Genomic DNA, 18842 nt, shown 5'->3' on the forward strand with positions numbered 1-18842 from the left:
TCGAGTGTTGTGTATACAGTGATGGAGAAGGTAGGGATGGTAGAAAAAAAAATATCTCTGCTTTTCCTATGCGGAGCCCAGCTGTCACTGTCAGCCGCGTCCTGCTCCTGCAGATGCATAATCTCCATGCTGCTGTTAACTCTGAAAGGATGTTCAGAAACCAAGATTTACATACTGATGACGTATCCTCAGGATAGGCCGTCAGTATCTGATTGGTGGAGGTCCGACACCTGGGACCCCCACCAAATAGCTGTGTGAGAAGGTACCGGTGCTCCTGTAAGCACCGCAGGCTTCTCTGTGCATTGTCTTGCAGCTCAGCCCCAATCACTCCTGTGGGTCTGAGCTGAGCCTAGGCCATGTGTCATCACTCGGCCTATGGGAAGCTGAGAGAAGGACACAGGGCTACTGCCTTCTCAAACAGCTGACCCCACTGATAAGATACTGATGACCTCAGAAAACCCCTTTAAATGCGGACTGCCTGGATGTGTATAGTCATTGGGCATTCTGCAACTCGTTAAGATTTTATTTGCTCTAGTGTTCTCATTGTTGTTGTTATTATTAGGTGACATAAACTTGACATAAATTGTGTTTAATGGTTGACCTTTTATGCCAGCATTGTTATATTTGGGACTTTACAACCATTCCTGGCACAACTATCAGAGCTTGTTCCTAGGTTTACATATAGCTGGTTGTCCTGGTCAGGGTCAGCATCCTCTGTTGTAATATTGGCATGGAGGGCAGGTTCCTCTTGACAGTATTGCACTGTAATAACCTGTTTGCCTGATGACTTTTCTCTGTGTAGTGTACAGACATAGTATGGATTTGTATTAACCTACAACGAGGCAGCTCTGTCACTTAAGACAGCTATAGTAACCACTTGTACCACATCCAGAGTAAACCAAAAACAAAACAAGTGGAGTATTGTATCAAAAAATATATCATTTATTATAGAATATAAAAAATGGGGAACAACGGAATGTTGTAATACAGTACACGGAGAAGCACAGAGTGAGTCAATTCAAAAAGACACCATGGAAATATGCAAAGTAATGCGCAATTGGGTACGGTCAGATGTGAGGCAAAGCTAGGGCTCTGGGCAACCAATGAGATACTAAGTATGCTGTTCACCCAATTAAGGGTATGGTACACCCAGTACCACAAACAGAAAGTGAACCCAGAGTCGTAGCTACATACACTATTGATGTAAACATCACCATCAACCCCATATAATCATGGGGTGAAAAATGGATATAAATAATACGATATTTGTACATAAATGGTACCATAGGTGTACGCCTAAGTGCATGGGACCCGACAAGAACACGTACAAGGGAACCATACACAATGTGAGTCAAGCTAAATGCAGACCGTACCTGAACTTCAGGTACGGTCTGCATTTAGCTTGACTCACATTGTGTATGGTTCCCTTGTACGTGTTCTTGTCGGGTCCCATGCACTTAGGCGTACACCTATGGTACCATTTATGTACAAATATCGTATTATTTATATCCATTTTTCACCCCATGATTATATGGGGTTGATGGTGATATTTACATCAATAGTGTATGTAGCTACGACTCTGGGTTCACTTTCTGTTTGTGGTACTGGGTGTACCATACCCTTAATTGGGTGAACAGCATACTTAGTATCTCATTGGTTGCCCAGAGCCCTAGCTTTGCCTTACATCTGACCGTACCCAATTGCGCATTATTTTGCGTATTTTCATGGTGTCTTTTTGAATTGACTCACCCTGTGCTTCTCCGTGTACTGTATTACAACATTCCGTTGTTCCCCATTTTTTATATTCTATAATAAATGATATATTTTTTGATACAATACTCCACTTGTTTTGTTTATAGTATGGATTTGCTCTGCTAAAATGGAGCAGTGGAATAGTCCCTTGTACATACAGGAGATTCCACAGTTATCTATCTTCTGTGATGATGGGGTGCTCAGCATAGGTCACCACCAGCTGATAGGCACTTAGGAAAGGCTGGGCAATCCCTCTGAGAAGTGGTGACAAGACTTAGAGCATGTACTTTAAATGGCATGAATGTTAGCATGTGTACATAATGGTACGCACATACACACTGGTTGGCATTGTAGCAGACATAGAGGCTGACGTCACTTGTAGTTCGCTTCGCTCCAGGTGACCATAGCAGTCCGTTACACTGTAATGTGCCTTATAATTGTGATAACGATGAATCTCTCTGTACTCTCAGGCCGTTCTTCACATACTGGATTACAGTCGTGCATCTACTGATTACAATCTTGACTGTATGCATCTATGGTATTGCACCTGTTGGATTTTCCCAGCATGAGACCGTAGAATCAGTAAGTAATTTAACCGCTCCAGCCTTTCTGAAGGCTTGCTTTCCCAGTTTATCACTGGCTGTAATTTTATGCACTTGTAATGAATGTAATGGAATGCACTAGTGGATATATCATGTTACCACATTCCATGTCTCATGGAGTAAGACATCTCATTATATTGTTTATACCGCAAACACATAATCATTGAGGCGACTTTTATATGGAGAACGGGCATTGCGTACCCCACACCCCCTGGACACTTTGCAGAATATACACCATTCTCAGCAGTTTTTAAAGAAATTGAAGTAGCTGGTCAATTTAAGCCATATGTTGGCCAAATTCATTGGTAATCCTGACACGACTCTGAGCCCATTACTAGTTCCGTTTTATATCATGTAGACTGAGGATCCCTTCACCATACCGTATGCAGTAATACACTAGTGGACTATATAACTGTAGCGATAATTTCCCAATCACTGAAAATGAACTATTTAAATTGAGATCACTGTGTGCTGTACGGGCTAGTGTTGTATGTGTAAGTTACAAGATGGACGTATGGAGTGTCTCCAAAAAACAGCCTAGATATAAATATACTTCTTATTTTCTTAGCACTATGCATATCATTGAACAAATTCTAACTATTCAAAAGAACAATCACTGAAACATGAATCATTTAAATTGATGACTGTGTAGGGCTTGGAGAGATATAACCTGTACGCTGTGTCGTGTATACATATACTGCGGCATTTCATGGAGAACAAATCAAGTGACACACCAAAGGTGAAATAGTATACAAAAGAGTCCATTCACACGTCCGCAATTTCATTCCGCATTTTGTGGAATGGAATTGCGATACCATTAATTTCTATGGGGCAGCATGATGTGCTGCCCGGATCCGGAATTGCGGATCCGCACTTCCGGGTCCGCAATTTAGTTCCTGAAAAAATAGAACATGTCCTATTCTTGTCCGCAATTGTGGACAAGAATAGGCATTTTCTATTAAGTGCCGGCGATGTGCGGTCCGCAAAATGCGGAACGCACATCGCTCATGTCCGTGTTTTGCGGAACCACAGATCTGTGGATCCGCAAAAAAACACACACGGATGTGTGAATGGACCCTAAAAATCACAATGATGACCAAAAAGATCACCAGTGCCCCCTATGGAGATCCCATTACGACCCTTGCCCTCACATAGAGTTATGGGGTCTCCAACAGGGCCCAACAAGTTTCCTCAATGTTATTGGTTCATCAGGGGGCACTGCACCACATTTATAGTTTTGGACAATGTCCCCTTATAATCCTTTCCCCATAGGTGATTATCTAGCAAATGCTGCGTTTTACCTCTGGGCCCTTACTATTTGAGGGATCTTCTACAGTACATCTGGCCTCCTACAGCAAGCTCTGGCCTAACAGCATTTCACTCATCCGACAGCTAAATGTTACATCCCTATGTGGGAGCACCAATAAGCATGTGTGTAAGTTGCTTGCTGATATGTCCAGGCATTCTTTTCTCTATGAACATTAAGGGGGAATGTACTATTGCATTATGTTCTCTTGTTTTCAGGCTGCAATAGACCTCTGCAGAACTTAATCTATATACTGTAGCTTGCTGAGACCTGGATGGATGCTGTCTTATCATTCCACTCACTACAGGCATTAAGCAGCCTGGATACAAGATTACCATCCTATTACATACATGGGCAATAACGGTCTGGGTTTTGCATGGACATTTCTAGTCTTGATAACTGAGTATTACAATGAATGTATCACCACCTATATTCATGTCCCTATACAGTCCCCTGATAAACCAATAACATTGAGGAAACTCGTTGGGCCCTGTTGGAGACCCCATGAATCTATGGGTCGTAATGGGGGGAAGGGTCGTAATGGGATCTCCATAGGGGACACTACTGGTGATCTTTTTGGTCATCATTGTGATTTTTACGTATACTATTTAACCTTTGGTATGTCACTTTATTGTGACATTGTCCTTGATTTGTTCTCCATGAAATGCTGCAGTACATCGCAGGATATGTCTTAGGTACAGCCGACTCTGTGATATGTATACACGACACCGCGTACAGGTTATATCTCTCTAAGCCCTACACAGTCATCGATTTAGATCTTTAATCTTTCAGTGATTGTTCTTTTTCAATACGTATACTGTGATATGTGTATTGCTAATTTCACCTTGGAAGGAAGGAAGTAAGTATATTTATATGTGGGCAACTTTTTGGAGACACTCCAAACGTCCGTCTTGTAGCTTACACATCCAATACTATGCCTATTGTTACCTCAGGATGTGCTTCTTAGAGGGTAACCCCTCCGCTCCATTTGTAAGCCAGGAAGTATTCCTACAATTATGTTGTATTATTTCTAGCTGACTAATATCAGAGGAAGATAATGAGGATCACTTGAAGAATTCTCTTATGTTTCTTGGTCATCAATATCAGATCGGCGGGGGTCCGACACCTGGCACCCCCGCCGATCAGCTGTTTGAAGAAAAGGCCGCGCCGTGCCGGTGCTGCCTCCTCCTCATTGTTTACCTGCCCACATCTCGTCTGCAGCGGTGAGCAGGTGTAATTCAATGGGACAGATCGCTCCTATAGAAGTGTATACTACAGAGTCGTCTCATTGAAGTGAATGGGACGGCTTGGGTGTAATTACACCTGCTCACTGCTGCAGATGCGACGGCGGGCAGGTAAACAATGAAGAGGCAGCAGCGCTGGCACGGCACACGCCTTCTTTTCAAACAGGTAATCGGCGGGGGTGCCGGGTGTCGTACCCCTGCCGATCTGATATTGATGACCGATCCTTTGGAATGGATAGGTCATTAGCATCTGATCGGTGAGGATCTGACACCTGGGGCCCCCACCGATCAGCTGTTTGAGAAGGCACCAATGCTCCTGTGAGTGCCACGGCCTTCTCACAGCTCACCAAGCACAGTATATCAGTATAGCGGCTGTGGTTGGTATCATGCTCAACCCTATTCACTTAAATGGGGCTGTGCTGCTCCTAGGGCATGTGACTGATGAACTGGTCCTAGCTGAGCGAAGGCCACAGCACCCACATGAGCGCCACTGCCTACTCAAAAATCTGATCAGCGAGGGTCCCAGGTATCAGACCCCCACCCATCATATACTCATGAGCTATCCAGAGGATAGATCATCATTATACAAATCTCTGAAAACTCCTTTAATCCTCAGTGACCTGTTGTGTACTCCTATAGCTGGTCACAGTGAGTATATTCCGGGCTGTGGAGTCAGTAAACCTCAGCTGAACTCTGACACCAGCCGCCCTATACTGATCGATCATAACATATATTTACATGACTTAAATGTCTAAAGTTTTCTAAATTCCTATGAAAATAAATGTGCAACCGGCTATGCATTCAGTAAATTAATGATACTTTATTAATAATACATAACCTGTAATATATTTACTTTGAAGCCAACACCACTCAAAACCGCCCCGTCTCCACAGTCCTGTGTATATTCCAGGGAGAGGACAACATTTAGTATTGGATGTATAGTAGGCCACATTGCACCTTGTAGGTTACACATAATAGGTCTCCCGAGATGGTGAATATTTTCAATAAATGCTTGAAAAGTGCATTCATGGTCATCATTATTTATATTTTATTCTGCAGGTTCTAATGAATAAGGGGGTTTATGAAAATGTCAGATATATCCAACAAGAAAACTTTTGGATTGGACCAAATTCAGTAAGTCATTACCAGATCCTTTTTTGTTTTCTAAATAGTGCATGTACTTTACTGCTGTCATAGAGAGTGCCATTAATCATTTCTTACCATACTCATATTACTTAGAGGGTGACATGATATATGAAATCTAGCAGTAGCTAATCCTAGTCATTACTCTCCAGTCCTTAAAGGGCATCTTGAAGCAGATTTGTAGCTATGTTTTAATATATGCAAATGAGAATCTAGAATCAAAGGGGGCGGGGCCATTACACAGCGCTTCCTCTGCACTTTGATTGACAGGGCCAGGAGTGATGACGTTTACACTGCCCGGCCGTGTCAATCACAGTGGAGAGGGTGCAGCAGCTGCAGAGAGAGCTGAGCCTCTAGATGTAATGATAACGCCCCTGTTGCTCCTAGAGGCTCGTTTACATATAATAAAACATAATTTTTCTCAGCAATGCACATGGGAGCAACACCGTATTACACCGTTAGTTCAGTTGTTTGACCTGCAGATAATGTAAAAATCAGAGCAAACTGCTAGCTTTGTCTTCTGAATATAAATGATCTACTCCATCTGTATTACAAACGGTAGAGACAGTACATATGGCTAACCAGTTACCTCCCTTCCTGACCAAACACATTTTGATTTGTTTTAGTACATGTGCCTTAGAAAACCATAACTTTTTCTTTTGGTTATTTAACCCCTTGGTGACAGCCTGTTTTGGACCTTAAATAACCAAGCAATTGTTTTTTATTTTTATGTTTCATTGCATTCCAAGAGCTATAAAACTTTTATTTTTATTTTTTTGTGTCAATGTAACTGTATGTCACTTTTGTGGGACAGTTCCCAAATAAGACAGCTCACGACCTTTTCAATGTCTGCACAGGAAAGGAGCGATCCCCATATGATGCATATGAAATGATCCCAGCAGACGAACTTGCTCTTCAGAATGTAGTTTATTAAACGGTTCACAGAACGCGTTGCGGCATGTCAGCCTTCCTCAACTGCCAGTTATAAATAAACTACATTCTGAAGAGCAAGTTCGTCTGCGTGGATCATTTCGTATGCACTTTTGTGGGACAAGCTATAGCTTCTAGTGGTCCATTTGGAGCAACTTACTGATTAACTTACAATACTGCCACTGAGATTTTACATTGTAATGTTTGAGGTATAATTAACATGGTAACTTTATTATCTGGGTCAGTACGATTACAGCAACACCCCTTATGTGGATGTAACTGCTTTTTGCGAGCAGGGTTTAGAAGAGAAAGAGCAACATGTGCAGTTGAGGCCTACCGTATTTTTCGCCCTATAAGACGCACCTAGGTTTTTGGGGAGGAAAATAGGAAAAAAAATGTTTTAACCAAAAGGTGTGCTTTTGGTGGGTTTGGAACTAATGGTGGTCTGTGGATTGCACTATTACTGGGGATCTGTGGATGACGGACACTGTTATGGGGGGATCTATGAATGACGGACACTGTTATGGGGGATCTGTGGATGACGGACACTGTTATGGGCAGATCTGTGGATGACGGACAGTGTTATGGGGGGATCTGTGGATGACGGACAGTGTTATGGGGGGATCTGTGGATGGTATATCAGTGCCCAATATGCCGTGCCCAGCTGGTGCCATATAAGGCACGCCACAATTTTAAAATTGATAGGCGGGTACTGAAATGCCATAAGTGTAGACGTGAGCTCCTGTTTGGGTACGTTGCAGGGTTGAAATATTTAAATTAAGAAATTAAATACCATATTTTTTCACTTAATAAGACGCACCAGACTATAAGATGCAACCCAGGTTTAAACAACAGAAAATTAGAAAAAATATTTTCTATGTCCTCTTTGATGGGAATTTGGTTTACTGAATTGGGGGGGGGGGGGGGGGTTAAGGTCAATAACTTTAGGGTTTAGCATGGAGGGGAATAGTTTTGGTCAACTCCTGTTACCCTTAGTGTGTCATCTAACTGTGTAAATTAATATTTATTTGTGGAACTATCTTTTTAAAGAGTACTTGATGGCTCATGTTTCTTAAATCACTTTGTTGTGGTGTCCCTCTGTTATTCCTCTTGGAAATGCATTCATAAATTGGCAACAGGGCAACACCATTTTTCTTGTCAATAGAGTGTGTTCTGCCACTGTCACTACTGATTGGACAGTGTCACAATTTGTAGGGACACCTCAACCCCCCTTTCCCAAATAAATATAAATATAAGGACATACAGTGCCTTGCAAAAGAATTCACCCCCTTGACTTATTTCATATTTTATTGCCTCACAACCTGGAACTAACATGGCTTGTTTGAGGATTTGCATCATTTAATTTACAGAACATGCCCACAAATTTGAAGATGTTTTTTTTTTTAAACAGAAAATAACAATACAACAGAAAAAGTCAATGTGCATAACTATTCACCACCCTAAGGGTACTTTCACACTTGCGGCAGGACGGATCCGACAGGCTGTTTCGCCGTGCCGCCGGACCGCTGCTCCGTCCCCATTGACTATAATGGGGATGGGGGCGGCGCTCCGGCGCAGTACGGCAATGCATGGCGAAAGGCCACCGGACTTAAAGTCCTGCATGTCTGACTTTTTAGTCCGGCGGCCTCTGACCGCGAACTGCCGTACTGCGCCGGAACGCCGCCCCGTCCCCATTATAGTCAATGGGGACGGAGCGGCGGTCCGGCGACACGGCAAAATAGCGGAAGGACGGATCCAACAGGGTGAACAGCCTGTCGGATCCGTCCTGCCGCAAGTGTGAAAGTACCCTAAAGTCAATACTTTGTAGAGCCACCTTTTACGGCAACCACAGCTTCAAGTCGCTATAGATAAGTCTCTATGATCTTGCCACATCTTACCACTGGGATTTTGGCCCATTCTTCCTTGCAAAACTGCTCCAGCTCCTTCAAGTTGGATGGTTTGCGCTTGTGAACAGCAATCTTTAAGTCTGACCACAGATTTTCTATTGGATTGAGATCTGGGCTTTGACTAGTCCATTCCAACACATTTACATGTTTTCCCTTAAACCACTCAAATGTTGCTTTAGCAGTGTGTTTAGGGTCATTGTCCTGCTGGAAGGTGAACCTCTGTCCTAGCCTCAAATCACGCACAGAGTGGGACAGGTTTTGCTCAAGAATATCCCTGTATTTAGCACCATCCATCTTTGCCTCAACTCTGACCAGTTTCCCAGTCCTGGCTGCTGAAAAACATGTTGGGTTTGCGCCAGACATAGCAGGTTTTTTTATGGCCGAAAAGTTCAATTTTAGTCTCATCAGACCAGAGCACCTTGCTACAAGGTGAACCTCCGTCCACAGCATGATGCTGCCACTACCATGTTTCATTGTGGGGATGGTTTTCTTTTGGTAATGTGATGTGTTGGGTTTGCGCCAGACATAGCGTTTTCTTTGATGGCCGAAAAGTTCAATTTTAGTCTCATCAGACCAGAGCACCTTCCTCCATACATCTTGGGAGTCTCCCACATGCCTTTTGGCAAACTCACAACGTGTCTCTTCGTTTTTAGCTGAAAGTAATGGCTTTCTTCTGGCCACTCTGCCATAAAGCCCAACTCTCTGATTAATGCCCTCCTTGCGCGGTCCATGAGTTTTGGTGGGCAGCCGTCTCTTGGCCGGTTTGCTGTTGTGTCATGTTCTTTCGATTTGGTTATGATAGATTTGATGGTGCTCCTGGGGATCATCAAAGATTTGGATATTTTTTTCTAACCTAACCCTGACTTGTACTTCTTAAAAACATTGTCCCTTACTTGTTTGGAGAGTTCCTTGGTCTTCATGGCAGTGTTTGGTTAGTGATGCCTCTTGATTAGGTGTCACAGCCTCTGGGGCCTTTCAAAAAAGGTGTGTATATGTAATAACAGTTCATGTGACTCTTAGATTGCACACAGGTGGACATTTCACTAATTATGTGACTTCTGAAGGTAATTAGATGCACCATGGCTTTTTATGGGCTTCCTAACAAAGGGGGTGAATACATACGCACATGCCAATTCTCTGTTTTATATTTCTAAACAATAGTTCTATTTGTATATTTTTCTCATTTCACCAACTTAGACATTGTGTTCCGATCCATCACATAATGGACTTAATTCTGATTAACAAAACATTGAACTTAAGGCTGCAATGAAAAAAAACAAAAAAAGTTATGGGGGGTGAATACTTTTGCAAGGCACTGTACATTCCCTTCAAGAATACATCCCCAATTGAGGGTATCATTGTAGAACAAACCACGGCACACCGATCACTTAGGGGCTCTGTATTAGGAAACAAGGCCATCACTACTGAGGAATATTTTCTAGTTTCTACTGCACACTGGCAAGAAGGGCCCAAGAATTATAAATACTCCATTCCACCTACGATAAATGTGGCTGTGCCTTCAGACACTTTATGAGGATACTTTAATAACAGCAAGATGGATTGCTTTGTCCTGCATTCAGCTGCAGCTTATCTCATCTGTTATTTTCCTATGACTCATTGGAAAACTATTCTTCACATTCTTTAGCTCTTTAAAAGTTTTGCATATCCTAATCTGTCACGCCAGAAATGCTTGTTTTATAGGGCTAGTTATGTTTTATAGTGCTAGTTACCTCACCCTATGTCTTTGAAATCTAACAATATAGCAGATAGCAGAAAAATAATAAGACTCAGTGTTGCCATGTGCTGTGTCTGTGTGTAAACTCTTTTTATCTGTATTATAGATTTTTCCATATTAGACTATCACCCTAATATTTACATCTGTACATTCATTTATCATGCCAGCCAGAGGTTTATTTCAGGCCAGGGCCAGACATTGTGGATTTGTTGCAGCAATTTGCACCGATTTTCAGAAAAAAAGCTGCAAACTGCTGTGGATTTACAAAACTGTAATATTTTTGCCCATTTTTTTTTTTCTATTTTTTTTTTTTACTGTAGATTTACCCCATGTGGACTTTCAGTGAGCCCCCGTTGGAGCCAGTGTAGAGGATGGGAGTGGGAGTGGTAGTGGCCCTACTGTAGTGTTACAGTGTCCTACTCAAGCTGACGTTCCCTGGGGTCCGTTGCAGTAAGGAATATGGAAGAATGAGGCCAGAGTTTAATGTTAAGTCCTTTTTAATAATGTCACGGCTGGCGGTGGGGGAAACCCCCAGCCGTGCGGTGCCAGGAGATGATAGGGTTACCCCCTTGGCCGGGACCACAGAGTTAGGGAGCAGGTCACCTCCTATTGCGTCCCTAACGCTGACCCTGTCTCCTGTCAGTATGAGCCGACCTTGGTGGTAGGAGGGCTCATACGCCGGAACCTAAAAGTCCCTACGAGCCCTCAAGTCGGCCCTGAACTAGGGGACAGAGTCAGACGCCCTACTCCTCCTAGGCACGGAGGAGCAGGAGTCTCAACGGCCAAGCAACACAGGGGGAACATCAACAGACATATGGAAATGACAGGTAAGTGAGACTAGTCCTGCACTTACCTGCCACAGACACACAAACCTGGAACCCATGAACAAGTGCTGATGTCCACAGCAACATAAAGGACACAGCACACACCAGACATAACACGGGAACTCAGGAAACCATATGCTGCACCAACAAAGAGACCACACAAACATCTTCAGAACACCAAACATGAATATAACTAACGAAGATTTATGAACAGAAGGATGGTCCCCACCAAGCAGATGGAGGAGACAGGAGGCTGCTCCAGCCAGCATGGCTGAGAGCAACCTACTGAACCAAGCCAGGGACTGAGGCTTTATAGGCCAGGTGGCCACACCCACGGTCAGACACACCCAGTGACTCACAGACACACTGGGAAGGGAGTTAACCCTTCCTACACCACAGAAGGGAAAACACACATAAAGGGGAAAGCACACAAACTCACTCACCTGTCTCCGACGGCAACGGCATGCGTGGCAACCGTGTCCTCAAGAACAGCCAACGGGCCGAGACACTTCCACAGCATGCAAACATCACCAGACGTTGCCGCGGACAACCGCAGGTGAAGGGAGGAGTCTCCGTGCAAACAACACATAACCTCGTGCACCACAAAACGACAAAGGGAGTGCACATAAAAACACGTTGTCAAGGGCAACCACACGCATGCCTATTGTCCGCGGCAACCGCACCTGAGGCAACAACGAAGTGCTCCCAGCTGCGGTTGACAACGGAAAACCGCGGGCAACAGCATGCGGCACCCAAGGAGTCACGACCATGACCAAGGGTCGTGACAAATAAGTGCAATGTAGAAATACATACAGTAGCAGCAGACTTCAGTGCAATTCTTCTCTGGCGTCACCTGAGGAGATATGGTGGCAGGTTGGATGACTGCAGTTCTGCACTTAGATGTTGCTGGCCTAGTGGTATTCTGGTGACAAGTGTTTTTAGCCATAGTCCCTAGAGCAGAGTTCTTGTTTAGTAGGAGGAGGTGTCTGTTTCCGGTGCCGTGCAATGACCACAGATGAAAGGAGGACTTCTAGCGTCTCTACCGTGTAATGATTTGTCATGAATTCCCACAACTTTTCATGAAAACTTTTGTAATCGGCTGCTTTTCCTTTAATAATATTTTTTATACATTAGTTTTTGATGATAATGACAATAAAGCAGCTACTGGATTGCTCTGTGGAAAATGAGAGTTAGGCTAGCGTTAATATTTTCCGGTATTGAGATCCATCATAGGATCAAAACGCTTCTGTTTTGTCCCCATTCATTGTCCAAGGGGACAAAGCGTAACTGAATTGAACAGAAGGCTCCAAAATGCATTCCGTTCCGTTCTCATACCGGAGAGCAAACCACAGCTTGCGTCATGACCCCCAGTGCAAGTCAATAGGGACAGATCAGTTTTCTCTGACACAATCTGGCACAATAGAAAATCCTGCCAGATCCAGCAAAAACGCTAGTGTGAAAGTAGGCTTTGGGTACTTTAACACTTGTGTTGCTGGATTCCGTCAGGAAGTTCCATCGCCGGAACTGCCTGCCGGATCTGGCAATCTGTATGCAAACGGAAACCATTTGTAGACGGATACAGATGCAAATCCGTCTCACAAATGAATTGCAATACCGGATCCGTCTCTCCGATGTCACCCGGAAAAACTGATCCAGTATTTATTTATTTTTTAAAATTTTTAAAGGTCTGCGCATGCGCAGGCCGGAAGACCGGATCCGTCAATGCGGCGATTTTAATGGCATTAATACATTCCAATGGGGAAAAAAGGCCAGATACAGGATTTGGGGACGGAGAGAAAAATGCAGCATACTGCGTTTTTTTTCTCCGTCCAAATACTGTAAAAGGACTGAACTGAAGACAACCTGATGCATCCTGAACGTATTTCTCTCCATTCAGAATGCATGGGGATAAAACTGTTCAGTTTTTTCTGGTATTGAGCCTCTAGGACGGAACTCAATAACAGAAAACTTTGACGCAAGTGTGAAAGTACCCTAAGATATGTAATGTCCTCTTGTTTTGAAGATATTTGATCTGTAGAATTCTGTACTATGTAAATAGAGACACAGGAGCAGTCTTATACACTGATGTTCTGTACGTTCATTTTATTATCTTGTGGTCTCTTGGTTTTCCATGCATTTCAGCTGTATCTCAGTCCTGAAAATAGTGAATTCTTGTGAAAGCTCACTTCTTTCACTCTCTGTAACTTCATTCAGACCTTTCTGTTTGACATCAGTATTTGTAGTGTTGTGTTTGATTTTCTCAGTTGGCAAATGCACTTTGAAGGTCTAGTATTGTAGTATTAGGAGGACAGTAGGGGTTCCATCATTTTCATGGCCTGTAGCAATAAAGTATAAGTAGCTAAGGTTCCTTGCAAGGAAGGGATCCCACTAAAGGAGAATGTGTTAAAATGAATAGGTGCTTTCTGTTGAAAATGAAAAACAAAACGAACCAAATGTAGTCAATCTATTGAATAAATAAACTTTCCTTGCTTGTGGATTGTAATTTCTTCCAGGAAGATTTAATACACCTTGGAGCAAAATTTTCACCATGTATGAGACAAGACCAGCAAGTATACAGTTTAATTCAGAAGAAAAGAGAAAAAGAGAAGCACTCTGCATGTTGTGTGAGAAATGACAAATCCGGATGTATTCAGACCTCGGAAGAGGAGTGTTCAGTAAGATTTTGTATTCTAAAATATCATGGTCATGTCACTATTAGGCTTCGTTCACATCAGCGTTCAGCCTTTCCGTTCTCCTACTCCGTTATAGGCGGATTTGGCACATAACTGAGCCAAGCTATAGGGCTTAATAAGATGAACTCCTATAAATGTACTCAACACCACACGACATACTGAACAAGAAGCTTTATTGATAAACACACATCAAGACAATTGTATAAATACTAAAAACATATATTGAGAAGTGCAAGTAGAAAGAAATCCCTCCAACCACAGGTCTAAGTACAAATCAATAATACAGCTCAGCAACCTTGATGGTGTAATACCACACTACCATAATCATGGAAGTAAAGCGGTACCAACAGGCATCCATAACCTACATGTCACTAGGAACATCTGCAAGAACTCACAGGAGCCGCAGAGTCCAACAGTTATGGCTGAGAGCTGTGATTTACATATCCATAATACCTACCCGGGTACAAGGGAACGGCCCAACGTCCGTTTCGCTATCGCGCTTTGTCAAGGGCACAACCCACCTATCTCCCACCCCTCCCATATATACCCCTAGCTCATGCTGCCCGGCCAATGAACCTTCACACTTGGTCACACGGCCATTAGAAAAGTGTTTTTTACAAAACCTTTGCAAAAAAAGTATTCTGTAGATGTCCATTGCCTTGAAATATTTTTGTTGCTGCAGAGGTGTGGCCATAGGTGTAACTACCAAACATATTGATAGGTGTAAGTACTGTACCAGACAGAAGTAGTTAAAAGTACAAGACATGATGGTGCCAGAGCAGTCAAGAATACTTACCTACATTCAGAGCTGAGATTTAGCTAGTGATTCTTGAATGAAAGCCTTAGATTGTGTGTACTCACAGGGTTAGGCTACTTTCACACTAGCGTTCGGGCGGATCCGTTCTGAACGGATCCGCTCATAATAATGCAGACGGAGGCTCCGTTCAGAACGGATCCGTCTGCATTATTTTTAGCATAGAACAGCTAAGTGTGAAAATAGCCTAGTACGGATCCGTCCAGACTTTCAATGTAAAGTCAATGGGGGACGGATCCGCTTGAAGATTGAGCCACATTGTGGCATCTTCAAACAGATCCGTCCCCATTGACTTACATTGAAAGTCTGGACGGATCCGCACGGATCCGCACGCCTCCGCACGGCCAGGCGGACACCCGAACGCTGCAAGCAGCGTTCAGCTGTCCGCCTGTCCGTGCGGAGGCGAGCGGAGCGGAGGCTGAACGCCGCCAGACTGATGCAGTCTGAGCGGATCCGCCTCCATTCAGACTGCATCAGGGCTGGACGGCTGCGTTCGGGTCCGCTCGTGAGCTCCTTCAAACGGAGCTCACGAGCGGACCGACGAACGCTAGTGTGAAAGCAGCCTTACTAGGATTTGGCCTATTTTAAGGGTTCTTTCAAAGGAGAAATTACCCCTGTCATATTCCCTGAATGCTCCAAGCCAAAATATCTGAGAAGGGTCATGGGCAGCAAAAGGCTGAAAGTGGATCAATGGGCGATAAATAAAGGAGAACAAGTTGTTTGGGGCAGAGTGTCAGGGCTAGTATGTAGTCTTTACAACAGTGCTCTCTGGAAAAAAGTATTGAAAAATCTCTTCCCCAGAATAGCTATTCCAGCGGATCCTTTGTGATTTTTGTCTACCATGTCTGCAAATTGAATCTTTAGCTTCAGCAATTTTTATGCTCTATTTTTTTTTTTTTTTAGTCTACTCTTGCTGTGTGGGTAAAGTGGCCATATCATTCGAGTACCCCTTCGCTAGCAAACAAAAGCGAGAGACATTATGGATCAGTTTGTCGCCAGGACCCAAGGTATGAGTGTGGATTGTATATCGCTGCCTACCTGAACCTGGAGGAAGCTTTACTTTACTGTTCAAGTATTAAATCTCCCGTTTGTTGTGGCCCAACACGGCAGTGTACCTTTTTATAATACACAGTGCCGCTCATTCACGCACACAGTCTTATCTTGCTTTGGATTTCAGTATAAACGTAAGTATATTAGTGGGATACCCTGCATTCCTCGTAAATGCCCACGCAGTCAACTTGTACTAGGTAAATATATTCTTTGTAAAACAGAATTTAAAAAAATATCTGAATTTTAATAGTAACTTCAAGCAGAAAATCGTGAGTGATGTTACTGTAATATGACTTGTTTGGCTAATGACCGTCTCCACCACATGGGATTACAAATAAATGCATTGTCCTGGCTGAGATTTCTGCTTGTAGCTTTCCTTTAAATTTCTGTGAAATACTTTGTTGAGAACCATGTACCGACAACCATGTCAACTTGTACAAATATATTGTATTTCATTGTAGGTTTTGTGCTGAACCAGCTTCAGTTCCTCCTCATGAGTGGCCAGATGACATCACAAAGTGGCCAGTAAGTATCTGTCAATTTCTTAAATTCATTTTGAATAGATGGACGTAGTAGTGGTTTGACTGCTTGCAGACCGATGACTGGTATGCTAATCATGAACGGTAGGTAGTTTATGCATCAGGACAAGTCATGATGATTGCTACTGTGCCCATGAGATTGGGAGGAGGACAACTTATAATACATCTGCAGCCCTGCTATAATGGCAAAGACCAAAGAAACTCTGATCTCTGCTATTCAAGGCTGTGACCAATGCTGATAGTGGCATACAACAGGAGCGACTGAGGGGGCCTCCATTGACTGAGACTAATACCTTGTATTGGTAGGCAGCCCAGGATCCATTGAAGGATCCCAGTGCTGCGTGAACCTCAGGGTTGGACTGGCCCACCAGAGTACCATAAGATCATCTTGTAGGCCCAGGCTCTGATACCTTAATGGGCCCCAAAGATCTAGGAGAAAACCCCATTTGGCTGCCGTTGGAGCCAATTACTTGCCACTAGGGTCTATTCCTCCGATTCAAAACCTAAACTTTATTGTGATATAGGGGTTGGGACTCATTTCTTCTGGCAGGTCCTAGAAATCCTAGTCCGTAATTGGTGACCATGTTCTCCTTTGGCTTACTTAGGTATGCTCTAACTACTTCCATATAGATATATGCCAAGACAATATAGTTCAAAAATCTAAATTAAAAATTCCCCTATGGGATTAAAAAAGACAGTAAATTGAATGTTAAAAATATATATGAAATAGTCATACACAAATTAAAAATTTTAGGTCCCAAAATATAAATATTATACACATACACTCACCTAAAGAATTTATTAGGAACACCTGTTCTATTTCTCATTAATGCGATTATCTAGTCAACCAATCACATGGCAGTTGCTTCAATGCATGTAGGGTTGTGGTCCTGGTCAAGACAATTTCCTGAACTCCAAACTGAATGTCAGAATGGGAAAGAAAGGTGGGCTACAACAGCAGAAGACCCCACCGGGTACCACTCATCTCCACTACAAATAGGAAAAAGAGGCTACAATTTGCACAAGCTCACCAAAATTGGACTGTTGAACACTGGAAAAATGTTGCCTGGTCTGATGAGTCTCGATTTCTGTTGAGACATTCAAATGGTAGAGTCCGAATTTGGCGTAAACAGAATGAGAACATGTATCCATCATGCCTTGTTACCACTGTGCAGGCTGGTGGTGGTGGTGTAATGGTGTGGGGGATGTTTTCTGGGCACACTTTAGGCCCCTTAGTGCCAATTGGCCATCGTTTAAATGCCACGGGCTACCTGAGCATTGTTTCTGACCATGTCCATCCCTTCATGACCACCATGTACCCATCCTCTGATGGCTACTTCCAGCAGGATAATTCACCATGTCACAAAGCTTGAATCATTTCAAATTGGTTTCTTGAACATGACAATGAGTTCACTGTACTAAAATGGCCCTCACAGTCACCAGATCTCAACCCAATAGAGCATCTTTGGGATGTGGTGGAACGGGAGCTTAATGCCCTGGATGTGCATCCCTCAAATCTCCATCAACTGCAAGATGCTATCCTATCAATATGGGCCAACATTTCTAAAGAATGGTATCAGCACCTTGTTGAATCAATGCCACGTAGAATTAAGGCAGTTCTAAAGGCAAAAGGGGATCCAACACTTTATTAGTATGGTGTTCCTAATAATTCTTTAGGTGAGTGTATTTGGTATTGTAGCAACTATGTCAACCTGTACAATAACTTTATTACATCATTTATGATAATTGATTTATGCCATAAAAAATAAAAACTGCACCAAAATAGTTTTTCTTCCTGCCAGGATAACAATGAATACAAACTTATTAAAATATATATGATGCCTACATAGAACATAACTTGCTCTACAAATGGCAAAGGCTCAACCTACGCCTCAAGTTGAGCAAAAAAAATTACTGCCAAAATGCAAATAGAAACAATGAAAAATGATCCTGGTCCGCAAGGTCAAAATTAACCTGACCCTCAAGAGTTTAAGAAGAAAAATATCAGAATTCTTCTTCTAACTTCTGACTTGTCATGTAGATTATAGAAGATTCATGGTGCCTTTTTGTCTCTGTATGATGTAGTAATAGAAACATCTACAAATGGAGATCAGCTTTGAGAGTTTAAACTTTGTGATCCTGGTTTTATCACATAATGCTCAACTTTGGGAACCAGGTACTGCTGTGTAACATTTTAAAGAGGATACTCTGCTCTATGGACATGTCTGTTTTAGATATTTTTGCATTCTACTTGACATAACCATTCTGGGGCATATTTTCTTTTGCTTTGTGCATTTTGGGCA

General features: G+C 42.9%; 1 protein-coding gene across 2 annotated transcripts in view; it reads left to right on the forward strand.

Moving 5' to 3' along the window:
- RHBDF1 (rhomboid 5 homolog 1) overlaps window positions 1–18842 on the forward strand; it is a 148421-nt gene that overhangs the window by 119780 nt on the left and 9799 nt on the right. For both annotated transcript variants that reach the window (XM_044303376.1, XM_044303378.1), the window contains 5 exons: window positions 2223–2334; window positions 5964–6038; window positions 13957–14118; window positions 15854–15957; window positions 16462–16525. In XM_044303376.1, coding sequence (XP_044159311.1) covers window positions 2223–2334; window positions 5964–6038; window positions 13957–14118; window positions 15854–15957; window positions 16462–16525 — 517 coding nt within the window. The remainder of the gene's footprint in view (window positions 1–2222; window positions 2335–5963; window positions 6039–13956; window positions 14119–15853; window positions 15958–16461; window positions 16526–18842) is intronic.

This window comes from Bufo gargarizans, chromosome 8, assembly GCF_014858855.1.
Source record: "Bufo gargarizans isolate SCDJY-AF-19 chromosome 8, ASM1485885v1, whole genome shotgun sequence".
NCBI classification, from domain to species: Eukaryota; Metazoa; Chordata; class Amphibia; order Anura; family Bufonidae; genus Bufo; species Bufo gargarizans.